The following is a 19,813-nucleotide window of genomic DNA, read 5'->3' on the forward strand; positions in this document are numbered from 1 at the left end:
TGAGATATAAACTCGGAATTTGGGGGGGGGGGTATTTTCTCTCACAATTGGACATTATAACATGCAATTGCGAGTTTATATCTTACAATTCTGACTTTATAACTCGCAATTCTGACTTTAGATCACGCAATTCTGACTATATCTTGCAATTCTGACTTTATAACTCGCAATTCTGAGAAACAAAGTTAGAATTGTGAGATAAACTCGCAATTGCAAGAAAAAAAAAGTCAGAATTGTGAGAAAATGTCAGTTACGTTTATTTATTATTTCATTGCAGAAACAAGCTTCCATAGTTTTTACTGTATTTTTGATCAGATAAGTGCAGCCTAGAATAAAAGACTTATTTAAAAAAAAAAAATAATAATACCAACCACAAACTTTTGAACGGTGTATGTATAAATAAATAAATAGAGCTGGAAACACACACACCAAAAACACTGTCATTATCACATTGGCCAGTTAAGTACAGCAGTATGTTCTTTACTTATAAGTTATCACAAATACATTCACTGAAACATGTAATATGTGTCACATACAAAAAAAATCCAAAACACCCCCGAAAAACCCTCCTTTATACAGAAACAGTCTGAGATCTTAAACAGATACTATGTGGCTTTAACAAATTCCAAAGTTTACATACTCAACGTCCCTTCACGGCTGAACATTCTTGAGTACACATGAGTGTGTGAACAGCTGGGTGTGCGCTGGATTTGGCTACAGTATCTCAGTGTGTGGCTCCACACGCTCTGATAGCTGCCTCACTGTGCAAACATGTTCAGCTACAAGAGAGTTTAGATGCTTGCAGTGCACATGTTCCACAAGTACTACAGCACATTAATGCAAAAAATTAACGCCTGCTAAAGGTAACAACACTACTCACTATGTCTTTCTAAGGCAACTTTATCAAGTGTCACATGATGCAGCATAACATTTTTTCCTACTTGAGGCACTAAATTGTCTAAAAGAATGTATGTAGCAACATAGTGGTAAATCTCCTTTATACCGTTTAAATGTTAATTCTAAGTCTAAACTGTACCACGTTAAATGCAAAAACTGACAACTTTCCTACATTCAGCCATGCCGTCTGTGGGTTCAACAGACACAGACTGTAAAGGCAACAAATAAATGACATTCTAAATTTAGACTTTCCTTTTTTTTTCCCCTTTTTTTTTTTTTTTTTTAAACACAAATTGTCCCAAAAGACTAAAGGCTAAAGACCCATTTTATCAATATGCTCCCATCTTGTGGCCAAATATGGCATACAACTAAATCTGAACATATGAGACACTTAATGAATCATGTTACAAAACATGGGATATGAAAAGGGGGGGCTTTTTATATAAAATAGCCTTATTTGGGGATTAAAAACATTCTTAAGGTTGAACACTTAAGAAACCCCTGTCCCGTTCATATATTGCATTCTCACATTTGGTCAGAGATTTACCTGGAATATTCAGGTAATTCAGATCTTTTTTTTTCACAGCATTTCTTTTCTCTATGCATGTTCAAAGTCCAGTGTATGAAACCATTTTGAATGAGACTTTAAAAGCTCATGTTGGGAGTTTACATGGTCCCGTGTGCAGCCGCAGCGCCCCCTGTCTGTGAAGAGCACTTAAAGTTCTGAATTCCAGAGGCATTGTATGCGGACTGGCTCTAGATGTGTAGTGGTAAGTTAGCGTGTCGTAGTAGTGATACTTGACCGGTTTGCCGTCAGGATCATGAGCGAAAGGCCAGAAGCCGTACAGGTGGATCTCGTCACAAAAGCGTGTTGCCATGGTGTACATCAGGAGTCCAGTGGTGGGCCTTTTGATCTGGACATGATTGGTCAACCAGTACCTGCAAGAAAGTCATTGATTACAAACTTAAGACCAACCATCATAAAGTATTACACTCAAGTTAATTCTTTTTTACAATTAGTATGATCTAATATGAAAACCTAGAAAATCAGACACACTACTGTTCAAAAGTTTGAGGTCAATAAGATTTAAAGTTTTTGAAAGAAGTCTCTTATCCTCACCAACACTGCATATATTTGATCAAAAAAAAAAAAATTATAATATAATATAATATAATATAATATAATATAATATAATATAATATAATATAATATAATATAATATAATATAATATAAGAATGTAATTTATTCCTGTGATGGTAAAGCTGAATTTTCAGCATCATTACTCCAGGCTTCAGTCACACGATCCTTCAGAAATCATTCTAATATATTGATTTGGTGTCCAAGAAACATTTCTGATTATCATCAGTGCTGACAACAGTTGCTGCTTAATATTTTTGTGGAAACTGATTTTTTTTCCTCCAAGATTTGATAAATAAAGTTCAAAAGAACAGCATTTATTTAAAATAGAAATCTTTTGCAACATTATAAATGTCTTTGTTCTCACTTTTCTCAATTTAGTATAAATTCAGTAGTGCAGAAGGTTTTAAAAGAGTGACAATCTACATTTACACAACAATAATGTACTAAAAACAGAAAAAAGTTTTTCCTTAGTGTTTTTCATGTACAATGTTGTCAAAATGATGTGAAAATGCTGTATTATTCATGCCAGGCCAGTAGTTGGCGATGTCACTTTGTAAAGAAACACTACACACCTATAGACTGAACACATAATAGAGTGCCTCAGGGATGACGCATTTTTGTAGGCGAAACCCAGAAGCGAGTTAGCATTTTAGGGCTTCCGGTTCCAACGCAGTCAAGTCTATGGGTTTTTTTGAATGGGTTTTTGCTAAATCGCCTGAAATAAGGTCTGTGGTTAACAAAGCCTCTAAATACTTTCACGTTTTGATCTATGACATAAAACACACCATTTATAACCCGCTTGTGATTTTTTAAACCTTTACTATGTCTTAAAAATGGCGATTGCTAACAAATTGCTAAAAGGGACTACTTCCTTTGGCGGGGACTTTAGACGTCATCATTAAAAACGGGACATTTGGACAGCATTTCTCATGAAAAATTGGAAAAGTATTCATAACAGCACAGATCATAATTGGCGAGCATGTTTTTAAATAACGTTTTTTTAAATACAGTTTGAAGAAGCTTGGTGGTGATGACGTTGATCCGCAACCATGGTGTGCTGTAGTCCGTTTATAGCCTACTGTTAGCCTTTTATATCTGACGACTTTATTTAGGCTTCAAAATGTATAAATGTTGTGTTAACTTGTAAAAATTATCTTGATAGACAAAACATGTAAGTGTCATAACCCTTTGTTAAACACAGAGCTTATTTTCTGCGATTTTCCAAAAGTCTATGGGAAAAACGCATAGGCTTTCAACCGAGGGAACCCGTGCGCCGCTAACTTCCGGGCTGGCCTACAAAAACACGTCATCCCTGAGGTACTCTATACGCATGTGCATGACGTCACCATTTTTCACAAATTTGCATTTTTGTAGTTTACACAGAGACTATAACGGTATCGTTTTAAAAAACTTGCACTCGTATTTTCACTTTGCGTTCGTGTTTTCAGGCCCCCAAAATGCTGCTGTTATGTAAATTAACATCCAAAACGCATTTTTTTAGTTTTTAGTTGAAAACGGTGTAGTGTAAACGCCCCCTAAATGTAACAGGTGATATAAAATCCTCAGTGTGTTAACAGCTAAGGTTCCTAAAAAAGGAGCCTCCGCTGCATTTAGGCTAAATCCCCTTTTTAAAATCTTCTCATGGAAAACTCATCCACATCCTAACCTGACAGTTGTGCAGCTCTTCCACGTTTAAAAGGAGATGATCAAACAATTGAACAATGTCTATTAAGATGCACTGAACCCTCTCCAGTCCACTCACCCCTGAATAACCCTCACAATAGGGCTCTCTCTGTGTATCCGTGAGGTGTCATTCATTCAGGACGGCTGCAGAAAAAAAGGGGTTCTGGAGAAAAGGAGTTTCAGATAACAAAGGGATGTGGGATCCCATATCCCTTATTTAAAGCTACCTCTGGACTGGTCTGAGTACAGATTTCTTTATTCCAATTCATTGGGATTAAATTTCAATTCAATAACTCTAGTTAAAAAAAAAGAAAGGGGTCAGTAAGATTCAAAACTTTTTTAGAAGAAGTCTCTTATGCTCACCAAGAATGCATTTATTTGAGAAAAACATGGCAAAAAAGTAATATTGTGAAATATTACTACATTTTAAAAAGTGCCATCGAACGTTTTTTTTTTACAAGATGTAATATAAGTCTAAGGTGTCCCCTGAATGTGTGTGTGAAGTTTCAGCTCAAAATACCCCATAGATTTTTTTTTAATTAATTTTTTTAGCTGCCTATTTTGGGGCATCATTAAATATGAGCCAATTTATGCTGTGCGGCCCCTTTAAATCTCGTGCTCTCCGCCCCACGGAGCTCGCGCTTGCCTTAAACAGTGCCTAAACAAAGTTTACACAGCTAATATAACCCTCAAATGGATCTTTACAAAGTGTTCGTCATGCATGCGGCATGCATGCGTCGGATTATGTGAGTATTGTATACTGTTATATTGTTTACATTTGATTCTGAATGAATTTGAGGCTGTTCTCTTTGGCTAACGGCTAATGCTACACTGTTGGAGAGATTTATAAAGAATGAAGTTGTGTTTATGCATTATACAGACTGCAAGTGTTTAATAATGAAAATAGCGACGGCTCTCGTCTCCGTGAATACAGTAAGAAACAATGGTAACTTTAACCACATTTAACAGTACATTAGCAACATGCTAATGAAACATTTAGAAAGACAATTCACAAATATCACTAAAATATCATGATATCATGGATCATGTCAGTTATTATTGCTCCATCTGCCATTTTTCGCTGTTATTGCTTGCTTACCTAGTCTGATGATTCACCTGTGCAGATCCAGACGTCACTGGCTGCCCTTGTCTAATGCCTTTTATAATGTTGGAAACGTGGGCTGGCATATGCAAATATTGGGGGCATACACCCTGACTGTTACATAACAGTCGGTGTTATGTTGAGATTCGCCTGTTCTTCAGAGGCCTTTTAAACAAATGAGATTTATATAAGAAAGAGGAAACAATGGAGTTTGAGACTCACTGTATGTCATTTCCATGTATTGAACTCTTGTTATTTAACTATGCCAAGATAAATTCAATTTTTCATTCGAGGGCACCTTTAAAAGAACTATTATATTTTGAATTTAACTTATTCCTGTGATGCAAAGCTGACTCATTTCTCCAGTCTTCAGTGTCACATGATCCTTCAGAAATCATTCTAATATGCAGATTTGCTGTTGATTTGCAAGAAACATGTCATCAATCATCATCAATGTTGAAAACAGTTGTACTGCTTAATATTTTGTGTAAACTTTTCCAGGATTTTTTGAAGAATTATAAGTGCAAATAAACATTTAATATAGTAAAGACTTTTACATTGTTACAATTTTTGTGTCACCTTTTAATCAATTTAATGCATCTTTGCTAAATAAAAGTATTAATTTCTCTCTCTTTTTTTTAATTAAATAAATAAAAAAAATCATACCCTAAACTTTTGAAGTAAATACTGCTATAAATTTAATAGGGAAGTGATTCAGTCCGATTTAATTTTGACACCCAATAAAAATAGAAAGAGGTTTCTTGCCATCATTTCACAATACGGTCTTTTAATTGTATCACACTCAATGCAGACCACTGGGCTAACTTTGTGTTAAAAAGTGGGTGGGGGGGTGGGGGGGTATCAATACAATGAGTCAAGAGAACCAATAGACAGTCTCCACAATGACGTCAATCGATAGATTGAGGCGCTCGTCTGTGTTAAAACTGTGCAAGAGCCACAAGAGAACACTGTTGCCTTCCACCACTGATAACACCGGCAACAAACAAACACTCAACATGATTTCAAAAACAGCACATTCCAGCATCAGATCGCCTCTTATTTAACACAAATGACTTAAATTAATACTCTGATATAGTCAACTGAAGAAGATGTTAACTCTGGATTAGGAACACACTTGCCGCGACATGTTTCAAAAAGTGGTGGAGACAATATCGACCCTGTCAAAAGCTGACAGGCTGAAACAGATTGTAGAACTTACATTGAAAACTTGGTCATATAAACTAGATTCTTCAAAAAAAATGTTTTGTTTTCTTCATTTTTGTTCAACATGAAAAAAAATTAAAGGGTACGTATGGACGACAACAACGTACTAAACACGGAAATGTTTTTCCTTTGCGCTTTTCGCGTACAAGCAATAATCCCCGTGCACACGAATCCGCGAATACTGCTGCCAGGCCAGTAGTTGGCGATGTCACTTTGTAAATAAAAACTATTTTGTAGTTTACATGGAGACAATAACCGTATCGTATTTAAAAACTTGCACTTTAAAACCCGTTTACGGAAGTTTACGTTTTCAGGCCCTCAAAACACCAGTGTCGTGTAAATGAGCGAAAAAAAAAATGCCTAAAGAGTTTGTTTAATTAAAAAAAACGGTGTTGTGTAAACCCCCCCTAAAACGACACGATGGTGAGTAAATAGATTTTTTTTGTTTGGAGTTTTTGGAAGAACTATTCCTTTACAAATATCATTTGAACAACTATAACATATTGTTATGGCATATTCCCCTTAATACACCATGCACTGAACAGCTTCCTCAGACACAGGGTTCAGACACTCTGCTCTGAGGGAGGGCTGAATGGCAGTCTTAAAATATGCAGAGGTCAATGGAAGAGGCAAAGGTTGAGTTATTTAAAGACAACCGACTACAATTGAGCCCAGAGGGGCTTACATTTGTTGAGCGAACTAACAAAAGACCTTCTGTAAAAATCCAGATATATAGATGCCTGTGTGCACTTAGTGTGCAGCCATATCCATTTACAGGAACAGTCTGTGGTCGTGGAGCAGGATGTGAATGTATTGATGCCTGAACTATAAATAGCGAGAGGCTTGATACACCTGCTTTTGCCAGCATGGGTTTGAGTAGTCTTAAATGCACGGGCACGTACCCTCTGACGGCATGGAGCAGACGCAGGGAGGGGAAGGCGGTGCGGACGTTCACAGTATGCAGAAGAATGAGGCGGATGACCCACTCCACTCGCTCCTCTCCTCCTTTAGCCATGAAGGCAGGGATCCACAGCACACTCCCACTGAGGCTCTGCAGCCTGTGGACGAAGCGTTGCACCCACTCCTCACTGTTCAGGTCCTGAAAGGCACGCTGGACCACAGAGGGGTTCATAGTCACCAGACTGGTGCGCAGGCCCACATCAGATGAATACTCCTCCACTGGAGCCAGGTTACACCTTGGAAATACACACACATATACTTATGGTTAAGTCTTAATCATAGCCTCAGGTTAGGCTAGTCACACACACATTACAACCCCCAATATTTCAATGTTTAAACTGTGTATAAAGCTGATAATAAGCCATTCCTTTTGGTCAGCCCTAGTTATCTTCATAGTCAAACTTGAGATATGCTTATATAAAAATTATATTTATGGCTTGTTAATGGCTTGCTGAAGTGTTATTTCACTCTCATGGCTGCATTACACATTACAGCCAAAATATATGTCAGTGCAGAAGCTATAAGCAAGTATGTGTTGCATTTTTGCAGTTGCAGAAAAAGGTGCTAATGAACATTAGCATAAACGGTCTTTCTTGGTTATTTTTCTATAGCATGCAATAGATGAGTCCCAGAAGTAAACCTCCCATTCATTATCCATAAGTCTGCAAAGAAATCTCCACCAATCAGAGAACTGCAACAAGCAAATCATGCCAAAAGAACTCTTTAGTTAGTGCCCATCCACTCCCATGAATCGCTGCGAATGACGTAATCAATTCAGCCTTCAGCCAAGTTCGTAATGTTGCGATTCATCTTGTAGCTGGTTGGTTTTGTTCATGGCTTATAATTCATTAAAGATATATGGAAAAAACAATTCTGGAACAAAGGCCTATGAAAAAGTGTCACTGTTGCACTACTGTGCTCACTACTGTACTCAACTACTGCCATGATACGATCCTCAACTGGACACGACCACAACGCAGCCCTGAAGTATCAGCAGAGATCGAGTCAACTGGATCATCCACTGTGAAGGCCTCATCGACACGACAGCCAGTAGCACAGTTCCTCAACAGACCGTCCATACCGGCGTGATGAATACGATCCTCAACTGGATGGAACTGAAATAAATACTTTGAATGTTGCGATCCTATCAGATTTATGATAGCAACCTGATTGTAACAAAGCACTGTTTGCCAGAGGAGAACTGGCCCCCCGACTAAGCCTGGTTTCTCCCAAGGTTTTTTTTTTCTCCATTTTAACACCTATTTGCCACTTGTTTGCCACCTGATGGAGTTTGTCGCCTTTGGCTTGCTTAGTTGGGGACACTTGACATTTGACATTCAACAGTATTTTTGACATTTATTCAACAGTGCTTCTGATCTGCCTGCATTGACACTATTATTTAAGAGCTGCTGTGCAGCCAAATTATGTACCAGTTATCAATGTAAAGCTGCTTTGACACAATCTGCATTGTAAAAAGCACTATATAAATAAAGGTGACTTGACTTGACATGATGAAGCAACAGCTTGAAGTGTTGCTGCACATTACCCGAGTAATAAATAGGTTTGTTAACTCTAGATTACACGCAACACATTCTTCATTAAAGTATATTTTGGCTTTGCAGGGGTTTTCTAGCTGGGATCCTGGGACCTCCAGGGGGCCCCAATTAAGAGAGTGCCAAGAAGTCCATGGAAATGATTAGGGGGGAGAAAAAAAAAAAAAAAAAAAAAGCTTCAAAAATAATAACATTATATTAAACTACAGCTGTGGCTAAAAGCATTGGCAGTGACAAATTATGGTTTTGCAAAGTTAGCCGTTTCAGTATTTATATATTTTTTCACATTTTTAGAGTCTTTGGTACCTATTGGTACTGAAATTTAAAAAATGTGATGCTTTGAGTGCTGTTGTGAGGATTCGTAAACACCTCTGATTGGCCATTGTGTTGCCGCGCTCATCGAATATGTCTGTAATTGGCTACAATGATCAACACACGGCAGCGTTTGAAAGCACACAAAAGTGTTTGAATTTGAAAGGGTTTTGAAAGCGGGAGACGCCTACTTTCAAACGCTCCCGTGTTTATCTGTGTAAGCACTTTGTGAAGAGCTTCACTGATGACTATTTACAACATTTTTACAGCGTTGATCATTGAAGCCAATCACAGACATATCCGATGAGCCGTGAACACAATGGCCAATCAGAGGTGTTTACGAATCCTCTCAACAGTGCTCAAAGTGTCACATTTTTAAAATTTCAGTACCGACTAGGTACCGAAGTGGGTACTTTTGACAACTCTTGTTTCTATGGTATACTGGAAAATTATAAGCATTTCATAATCTTTAAAGGCTTTTATTTACAGTGTTGACCCTTCTTCATAATCTCTGCAATTTGCTCTGGCATGCTCTATATCAGATTTTGGGCCAAATCCTGACTGATGGCAATCCATTCTTTATTTATTAGTGCTCGGAGTTGATTACAATTTGTGGGCTTCTGCTTGTCCACTCGCCTTATGAGGACTGACACAGGTTCTCTGTGGGATTAAGCCTGAGTAGCCTGGCCACGGATCAAAAATTTCAATTTAAAGATCTCCGAGCCACTTCATTATCACTCTTGCCTTTATCACATGGTGCTCCATCATGCTGGAAAATGCACAGAGTCTCAGGATGCTTCACTGTTGACACGACACAGGTCTCATGGTGTGTTCACCTTTTCCTTCCCAGACAAACAATACATGTCCCAACCAGTCGGAAGGGAGCTTCATCACAGAAAATATGCGACAGTATTCTGCTCTCCAATCCTTGTACTTCCTGCAGAATTTCAGTCTGTTCTTCTTGATGTTTTTCTTGGAGAGAAGTGGCTTCTTTGCTGCCCTTCTTGAAACCAGGCCGTTGTCCAAAAGTCTTGGCCTCACTGTGCATACAGATGCATCACACACACCTACTGCCAATATTGAGCAGCTCTTCTGTAGCGATACTGTAGCCGACTCCTCCGGAGAAAACCCCTGCCTTAGAATATTTACATCCATCTCATCTGAGCATCAAGATTAAGAATGTTTGTTAATGTGACAGAGCAAAAATTAAGCATGAGTAAATGACCTTCACTCCAAGTAATTTGTCTTAATACAAAATGCAGCATAATAATACAGTCTGCATTAATGTCTTACATGCAGAATCCTCCGAAAGACCAAGCAAGCACCTTTTAGAGCTCAACCCAACATTTAACTAAAAAAAAAAAAAAAAAAACCCAGAGGTGACTTTAAAGCAAATACCAAGCAGGGTGCTGGCATTATCATCTTGCCACAATACCTGGAAAAACCTTTCAACACTGGCACCATGCCGACTATCGAGGCTTAGCTGTCACGGTCACACTCCCACACAGTTTTGTCCTTGCCCGGCGGAACAGCCATGCCAACCACACAAGAGGGATTTAAGTTCCTCCATTACTTAAACTCTGAGGCTCTATATGTCCCTGGACTGGGGCTGAATGACATTAATGTCGTAAGAGCACAGCTGGGCTGATGAGGACTTATTTAGGATTAAGAATCTCACAGTATTACACTACTCTTAGCATCACATGAAGCACATTTGCCATTTTTTTCAAGCAAGCAGCTTTCAGCTGTAGGCAGAACATTTTACAGGCAAGTGAACTTTAGCCACTTTCAAAAGACAGCCTAATTACGTTTCCAGGGCTATGGCTTAGTATGACTTGTACAAATGTCATATTTGCTCAGCTGGTCTCAAATTGCAGTATGTATCACACTTCAGTTCTGAAAGCCTTCAGACATTGTGAGTCAAGCTGGAAATAGTACTGACAGATATTTCAAAAGCGCATTGTGTCGCATACTGACTGCAAGCTGTTTGAAATCCAAACAGCATCTCTTTAAAGCAGCGGTTCCCCAAGTGGAGTAGAAGATTGTTATGCAAAAGAAACCTCTTCAGGGTGATTGAAGACCCCACTGCGAAATTATCCCGCTTATTATGCGGCTATTTGCCACATTAAGTAAATAATTGAACAAAATATTAATTTGACATTTTGTTACCTCAAGATGACTCACAAAACCCGCTTGAGTGGACATGTAGCAGTTGTTGTTGTTGTTGTGGAATAACATGCCACAAGACGTATTAAAGAATCAGAATTCAGTATTGCAGGGAGGAGTGTAAAAATATAATGATGCATGGCTCATCAAGCATGGACAAGTTTGAGAAAGGACTGGCAGTGCCAGGTAAAAGTAAAGCAGATGATAAATCTACTTCAAACGTCACAACTACCAAAACAAACACGTCTACAACAGATGCGGGTAGCACGACACAACGCAACAAAAGCTAATAGAACCCATTATAATCAGTGATGCTGTCTACACTGGATGTGGCACAACAACAAATTCTGACAGTAAACTGATGCCTCCCTCCATTTCTGACATACTCCAAGCCTCAAGACAAGAAAATATGACAAGGCATATCTCACCCTTGGATTCACCAGTATAACGGTGGGTAATGAAGAGGGACTACAGAGTGTTTCATGCCTCAAAATATTAGCTTTTGATTATATGAAGCAGAACAAGTTAAAGGTGATAGAGAGGATTTTTTCGTCGACTGAGAATCCAAAGACTGTTTCTGAGTTTTTGAAATGAGCGCATGCGTAAGAACAGCCCCCCCCCTCCTTCACAGCTCATTTCAAAGGAACGCCTCCCAAAACTCGTGCACGAGTATTGTGTTTACCACCGGCATTCGCTGTGTCGTGTTAGTGGATTCATTATGTCAGACTCACCGCAGGTAACTCATAATCTGCAGTTGTTACTCCTGTCTCCTGACAAAAACATTGCATGCGGCGCCTGTGAAGTGTGGAAAGTTACTGGAGCGCGCAGCCGCGCACGTCTCGCACAAGGAACGTCATGGCAGTGATTGACAAGCCAGAGGGCCAATCGTTTACGCGATGATCACGTAAACGATTGGCTGATGTTTTTAAGGCCCTACCTCGTGCACAGATGATGTATATTCATATTATTACTTTCAGTACACCTAATAAATAGTCTTTTATCAGTTAGTAAAGACAGTTTCAAGTAATATTGCAAAAATGTATAAAACAAAACATCCTCTTTAGCACCTTTAAGATGCCACTCAGACTTCACATCACGAACACAAAGAGAAGCCCATTGAAGTCGTGAAGTTGTAGTACTGTATTAATAACAATGTTTCAAATACATCACATAGGATTTTTCAAGCAAGATCACATCTTAGGGCTGGTTCACATAGAATGCGTCTTTGCGTCTAAAACGCAGCGTAGAACGCAAGGGTCTTGAGACACTTTTGAGACGTGATGCAATAACGGCAATAACGAACAAATAAAACAGTTGCCACGCCGACTTGCTACTGTAAACATAAGCTCGCAACGCTTGCCCCGCCTCCGATTTCTTCCGATTGGTCCACTGTTTTGGAACCGACATTGACGAGTCTTAAAAACACGGCACTCATGTGCGAGGCACTGCAAAAGACGCAAGACGCGAGCGTAATGGTCATACACGTCCTTCTAGCATGTGTTTACACGGAAAAACAATGGAAAAGTATCACATTGGATCAGAAAAATGCATTATGTGTGAACAGCCCCTTAGAGTGTCTTTATGTGGGTGCACAAAAAAGGTACAAACGCTGTCACTGGGGTGGTATCCTTTCAAAAGGTACACCTTTGTACCTAAAGAGTACATAATATCTCCGAGGTACCAAAAGTGTGCATATTAGTACCTAAATGGTACATATTAGAACCTTTTGAAAGAGTACAGCCCCAGTGACAGCTTTTGTAGGGGCAGTCAGAAAAAGTTTGGGAACCACGGCTTTAAAAGGGAGTTTAAACTTGAATGTAGAGAATGTGAATAACTGGCTGTAATAATACAAACAATTAACTTCATAATAAATTAGCATCAGCTTTGCAAACGTCGTTCTGATATATTGATACTACTCTGGATAAAACCCTTCTATTATTTAAGGGTTTTGTTGACTTTTCCTTGGGAGCAAGCACCTAAAAAAGGTAATTGTGAGAAAGTTTAAAATAAGAAAAATCACAGATACAAGAAATAAAGACCAATATATGAGAAATTAAGTGGCAATTAAGAGGTATAGGGATGTTCAAATAGAGCAATTACTTTTGGAGACTCTAGCTCAACATTGCCAGTTGACAATTATTCTTTACAGCTAATTTAGGTTGGTTTGTTGTTTGATTCGGGATGAGAACACTTACTAACTGGCTAAGTTATATCACAGGTTATATCAACAGAGCACAAACCATTGAATGTGACAGAAGACAGATGTTTACCTAATGACAAAGTCATGTGAATCAATCTCTCTGCCGCAGCTGCTATTCAGTAATATCCCAGAGTTCCCAACGATGGCACATTGTTTGTAATGCTGGTTCTTCATGGGGGACACCGTCGGCAAAAGTTGGTACAGGTTCTCCGAGATGTTTGTGGTGCTTTGGCGGTCAAATATATAATGAATGACATCCCCCGGTTTAAAGGTGCTCTTAAGAATTGAGATGTCCCTTTCAGCATCCAGGAACCTCAAAATGTTTTTCCTGGAGGGAAAATGAAAAATCATAACACTTTAGAATGAGTTTTAAAAGGGAACCACATTCTGTATTCTTCAGAAATGCCATACCTGATGAGGTTAGACAAGGTGCTGTTGAAAGTCCATTCAGGTGAAGATGAATTGCAGGTTTTGCTCTTTAAGCCTGGCAGTGGAATTGGAGAAGAGTCTTTGCTCTTTCTATAGGTAACTAGAGATGTAGGGGCAGCACTCAGGACTGAATTTCTGAAGAAAAGAAAGATCATACCAGTGTGTTTATATGCACTGACCATGCATCAATATTAGCAACTTAGGCACGGTTACAAATAACATCTGCCGGCTCAAAAGATTGGCTGCTATGTTTTTGTAAAGCATGAAATCAATACTCAAAACCCTGATGAAACAGTAATGCGAAACAAACAGATCTCAAACAGAAGTTTCTTGCTGATATTATAGTTTTCTCTGTGTCGTAATTTAAAATCGAAATAAGCATCATGTAAAGAAACAGAAAATAGAATAAATTTACATTTTAAATTTCTTGCATTAGTTTTAGAGGGCTAAAACACAACACTGAGAAACAGCCTTAAATATTTGGTTGTAAGAAACAATGACATTTTCTCTGGAAACATCATAAATCATAAATGATATAACAAATCAGATAACAAACCTGTCGGACTTAAGAACAAAGCTTTTTAAGTGAAATCTCTGTGAATCCTCAATGTTCCTATAAGAGCAGAAGACATAAAATATTCATCATCATTATCCAGTAATATGACCATTAATAATGCTCTGAAATTACATCAGTGAGTAGATAATTGAGGTAGAGGCAATTAGGCTTCAGACTGGAAAAAATACATGAAATTGAATTAGGATGATGATAATGTTTATTTAGCACTTTTATGTGAGTCATTCCACTTATATTAACTCTTTAGAATATTTTCATGGCACATATCCAAGGTCATGGCTAGTGTGTTTTAACCCTTATTTATTAATCATTTCATCAACTCATTACAACAATTAATTCAGTCATTAGCACAAAGGATGTGTTTAGAAGGAAGATTTGTTAGCCTAAAACTACAAAAAGTATTTGTTATTTTGTTGTTTTGATCATGAGTACAATACAATCATATAGCATATTTCAATTTAAATATAGTGCTCAATGCAATCAAAATGTGCCTCAATGATATATATATATATATAACCATTTCCTCCATTTTTCCAGTAACACATCCTTCTTTAAATTAACAAAAAATTGATCTTTTGGTGTAAGAATTTCTATAAACAGTTTGAGGTGGTCAGATACATTTAACCATATATGTTTTGTTGGTCATAGTGAACTCAAATAAAAGAAACAATGAATGAAGAAAAAAAACAAAACAAAAAAAAAACATTAGAATTTATATTCAAACCTGGAGGAATCACCTTAACACATAATGGCAAAGATAATAGCTGTTCAACTCTACCATGCTGGGTGCCCCTTCAAAACATTTAGGACAGGATTGCATTGTATCCTTGAGCAAATCAGTCCTATTTGTCTACCATTCACTGTAATGTTCTCCATCTCTCCCCCAAAGTCATGGCTACGTGCAATATTAAGCAGACAGAGCACAGATCTCTTAAAATTCTGGGGAGCAGCTTCAAATGCAGATTTAATGGTGGTGTTGCTTCAAAGCGCTTATAACTGTTCTGAGATATACCCCTTAGATCCTTTGTTTGATATTGCAATTTAGAATATAATTCCATAAATTATAAATCTCACCAATAACTTGAGCAAAAATTAGGTCATAAGAGTCATCTAATGCCTTCTGACAGCTAGTAAATTAGGTGTGAAATTTCCAAATTGGGATTTTACAATTATATTTTGTCTCTGGGATATTTTGGGTTAGCAAATACGAGGGAGGAAATATTCCCTTTGCGTGCTTAATGGATAAACTGTAATTAGTGCGGCAGAAATATCACGGCACAGAGCAAACAAGCCAAATACTTTGCATAAAACGTCAAATGTGGCAACTCTAGTATGATCTATTTAAAAATTAAAGAACAAATGCATGTCTTGGCAGCAAACACTTGTTTTCTCATGCAATTATTCTTGCAATTAATCCATCTATGCACAAACATTCTTCTCACTCAAGAGTTTTAAAGTGTATGTCCCGAGACGGCTAGATTTGCAATTATGTAAGCCTGTGGATTTCTGCTACAGGGCTCAATTATAGCCGAAGAAAGGCAAACGGTTCATTTTTGTCTTCAAGCTGTAGCTTTAAAGCTACAAATCAAACAGTAATCCTCTAGATGCCACAAACCACAGATCAGACTGTCTTTTCACTTGCATGAATGGGTGCAAACAGAACACACTCAAGAGTAGAACAAAACCAGACCATCAGCCATCCGTCACAGAACAGCAGGGTCAGCTGCATTTATGATGACTCCCATACAAGGTTTCACACTCAGCAAAAGTCTGAATGACACATTTTGGAGACCGGCCAAGTATTAATAATCAGAAACTGTTTGTATATTCAGCAAAACCAGCTCCAAAATGTGTACTCTGATTGCTCACTCTGCTGGTAACTAAATCTGAGATAAACCTAAAAGGGTCAAAAAATGAAAACTCTTAGTTTTGAGTGATTTAATCCAAGTCTTGTGAAGAGATGCTTGCTTTATATGAGAAACGGGTTTAATTTGAGCTTTTATTAATATACAAACGTCGCAATACAAAGCATGCTTGAGCTTCTGCTTACCTAATTTGAGTGCTTCTATATTTACATTCCCTGATCAATGTTTATGCTTCCAACGGAGGAACAGAAATCTCTCAGATTTCATTAAAAATATCTTCATTTGTGTTCCAAAGATGAGCTAAAGTCTTATGGGTTTGGAACAACATGAACAACTGATAACAAATTTCATTTTGGAGTGAACTATGCCTTTATAGGCTACAACATATCAAACGTCCCCTTCAGAATGTACACAATCATCTATCAAACTGGTGTAATATCAAACATGTGAGGTGTTTCCTTAAATTAAAATCCCACATGCACAGGCTGTGGGGCTTTGCAAACAATAGTCCTCGGGACAACACATTGTCTCCCTCCTTTGACTTAGACACAGCATTACACCGTTTAATGAAAGACCAAGCCAATCCTGCTGGAAAATACAGTTTAAAACACTGTTTTGGAACATTCTAGGTGGTCTAAGCTGGTTGTTTGCTGGTCCAAAATGGTTATTAGCTGGTTCAAGCCAATCATTAGTGGGCCCAAGGCGGTCATTAAGGTGGCCCAATGTGTAAATTATCTCAGACCAGCAACAAATCAGCTCAGTAGGGTGGTCAGGTTGGTTTTTGGAATACGGTAGCTTGTCAGACAACTACCGAACAGCTTAAACCAGGGGTTTTCAAACTGGGGTCCAGGGATGCAAGACAGTGCTACAGGGGGGTCCGTGGAAAAGTAAAAAAATAAATAAATAAAAATAAAAATGCATTAATTCTTTTGAATTAAAATACTTGTAAAAAATAAATACATCGAATTATGAAAATAAGTAATATCCTTGAGGGGTGGGTGAAAAAAAATCCTTGCTTAGAAGAGCACCTAATGATGACCAGCTTGGACCAACTAGAAACAAAACACAGCTTCAGTTTAAAACTGATTTCCCGGACAAATACGTAAAATAATTAGGTAAATAAAATACACAGCTCTTTGCTATTTTCTCGTGTAGCCTATATATTCGCGATATTCAGACAAGCCAATGTAATACGCAGCCCATAGTCCTAAATGGACTGTCTATTGTTTGGGCTTCTACAAAGTCTCTCTTGAGAGAATCAAGGCACGGAGGACATGGGTCCTAAACAAAAACATCACATAAACACAACCTGCATCGAGTACAGCGGTGCATTAAAACATATAAAAAGACAAAAAAAGAGAATGTGATATATTTAGGCTAACTGTATTGTTTATTGTAGGTTAATCGAATTTACTTACGCGATTTCTTCCTCCACTTCCGATATATCAGCTATGATAACAAATATAACCAGGGCTGTCCCGATTCCAAACATCAGTATTCGGAATTCAAAAGACATGACTTGACCGCCGTGCGATTCTACAAACGCGTTGAACTATAAAGCGCAATAGAAATCTATTCTTCTTTCACACTGGGTTCTTACGCAGGGCAACACATGTAATGTTCCTCCGTCTCCTCGACAAAGCTGGACCATTCTAACTGTCCGTGCAGGTTACCGAACAGTTGTCTGCGTTAAATATCACGTCCATCAGCTTCTTCCACCTTTGCGAAAGTAGTGTGGGGATAAGGCAAACGTGAACGTCCTTTCTTCTCTTACTCAGTCCTGCCGCTACTCCTCGGAGATCTGATTGGTGGCAGTTCCCTTGAAACTTTGCTTGCAAGGTGCATAAACTCTCATATGAATGTTATGCATTCAGTTAATATGGAGGAAGAAGGCGTGCGTTTAAAATTGAATATGAAATATGAATCCTCCTCTCTGTCTTGCTCGCTTTGTTTCTATTTGACAAAGACACACGCGTTTGGTTTTCTACGGACTTTCTATTGACTTATATTGTTTTTATATTGAGCTAATGGTCTTTTATAACATCTAATCCTAACAGGTGCGACGCGACTGGGTTACAGTGACATGCCATTTGTCTGTCCACAATGAACCCGAAACAGCTGCACGACGCGACATAATCAATCACAAATCACAGCCAATCAGAACCGTTCTCTCAGTTTGAACGCTCTGCACAACACGACTTTCTTCGGGCGGCTTACATTTTATGGTTTTCTTTTTTGGAACTTTAGGGATTTGTCAAATATAATATTTCTCAACTTCCAGAATCACCTCATTCATTTTTCAGGTTTAAAGTCACCATGAAATTATTTTTTTTTATAGCCTATATGGAATATTTCGGTAGACTATATTTTAAATGATTTATCTGTGCACAACCTCATCATTATTATTTTTAATTCATGTGATGTGCCGTCTTAATGTTCAATCAAAATATCTTACCCTCCTTCTTGCAAATGACATCTCTTCACTGATGACATGTTTACTGCCTTGAGGGCGGAACAACCTATCACACACATGAGATCACTCTGAGCAATAGCAAATGACAATGATCCAATCAATTCAAGCCAAAATCAAGACATGCCCTACATTTTTTCTTGCTTGAGAATAGGGCTGGGCGATATATCGCATGCGATTGTCACGCGCATTTCGTCAGTAAAGCCGGTTCCCTGATTACCGCTAAATCGCCATCACCTGCTTTCAAATGGAGCGGCATTTAATAGACAGAGCCGTAGATCACTGACAAGCCACGCAATATCGCGTTCATTATCGAAGGCGATTCATCTGCGAAAATGAACGCGATATTGCGTAGCTTGTCGGTGAACTACGGCTCTGTCTATTAAATGCCGCTCCATTTGAAAGCAGGTGATCAGGGAACCGGCTTTACTGACGAAATGCGCGTGACAATCGCATGCCATATATCACTCAGCCCTACTTGAGAAGCCATTTCACTCGCATATATGTCAAAATAGGAAAGACATCCGTTTCATGCTGTCTGAAGCGGTAATTGACCCTTCACCAGGAGTTTGATTGACAGGCGATCTAACCAAACATAACCCGAATCCGCTGTTATGTCCAACAAAGCACTTGAAGACTCGACCTTGAAAAATGGTGTGTACTGACGTCTTTCCGCGGTTGAAACAACATTCCTTCTGATGTTCATTCATGTTTATTTGATGCTCAAATGAACTAGTAGGAAGAGATGAGCGATTCATGAGCCGCTTTAACTGAGGCAATCTTTCACGAGACATTAAAGAGCCACAAAACGGTATTTATTGTTTAAATTTCTTTAAAATTACAAAATTTGAGGCTTTTTCATATCAAAAGTAACCTGCTCTGTCTTGTCTGTTGACATGTTGTCAGTGTCTTTTTCACTGCATGATGTGAGAGCGGCATGGCTTGTCGGACAAAGCAACAGTAACTAAAGGGCCCACCCTTTGCGAACAGTCAGTTTAGTCCAATGAGAATTCTGTGTGGGCGGGGTGAGGCTATGCAACTGCATAGGATATTTAGCCTACCTTATTTTTTAAAGGGAAAATAAGCTATTTCCTGTGAATGTTTGAGTCTTCTGATACATTAGCTATGGTAGGTAAATAACTAGAAGATAAATTAAAATAATACATTTGCAATATCAAGAAATAGTCCGATTTTCCATTGTTTTCACAGGTGAAATCCAGTCATTTCAATAGGAAT

The 19,813-nt window shown here is 38.3% G+C and overlaps 1 protein-coding gene across 1 annotated transcript; it reads right to left on the reverse strand.

The window, feature by feature from the left end:
* Positions 1–443: 443 nt before the first annotated feature.
* Positions 444–18,224, reverse strand: st8sia2 (ST8 alpha-N-acetyl-neuraminide alpha-2,8-sialyltransferase 2). The gene is made up of 6 exons (XM_048169187.1): positions 17,526–18,224; positions 14,225–14,281; positions 13,651–13,803; positions 13,310–13,567; positions 6,951–7,244; positions 444–1,836 (listed from the first exon to the last, which is right to left on the reverse strand). The coding sequence occupies exons 1-6, from the start codon at positions 17,621–17,623 to the stop codon at positions 1,551–1,553; spliced, it is 1,146 nt and encodes a 381-aa protein (XP_048025144.1). The 5' UTR covers positions 17,624–18,224; the 3' UTR covers positions 444–1,550.
* Positions 18,225–19,813: the final 1,589 nt, after the last annotated feature.

Source organism: Megalobrama amblycephala, linkage group LG19, assembly GCF_018812025.1.
Source record: "Megalobrama amblycephala isolate DHTTF-2021 linkage group LG19, ASM1881202v1, whole genome shotgun sequence".
NCBI lineage: Eukaryota > Metazoa > Chordata > Actinopteri > Cypriniformes > Xenocyprididae > Megalobrama > Megalobrama amblycephala.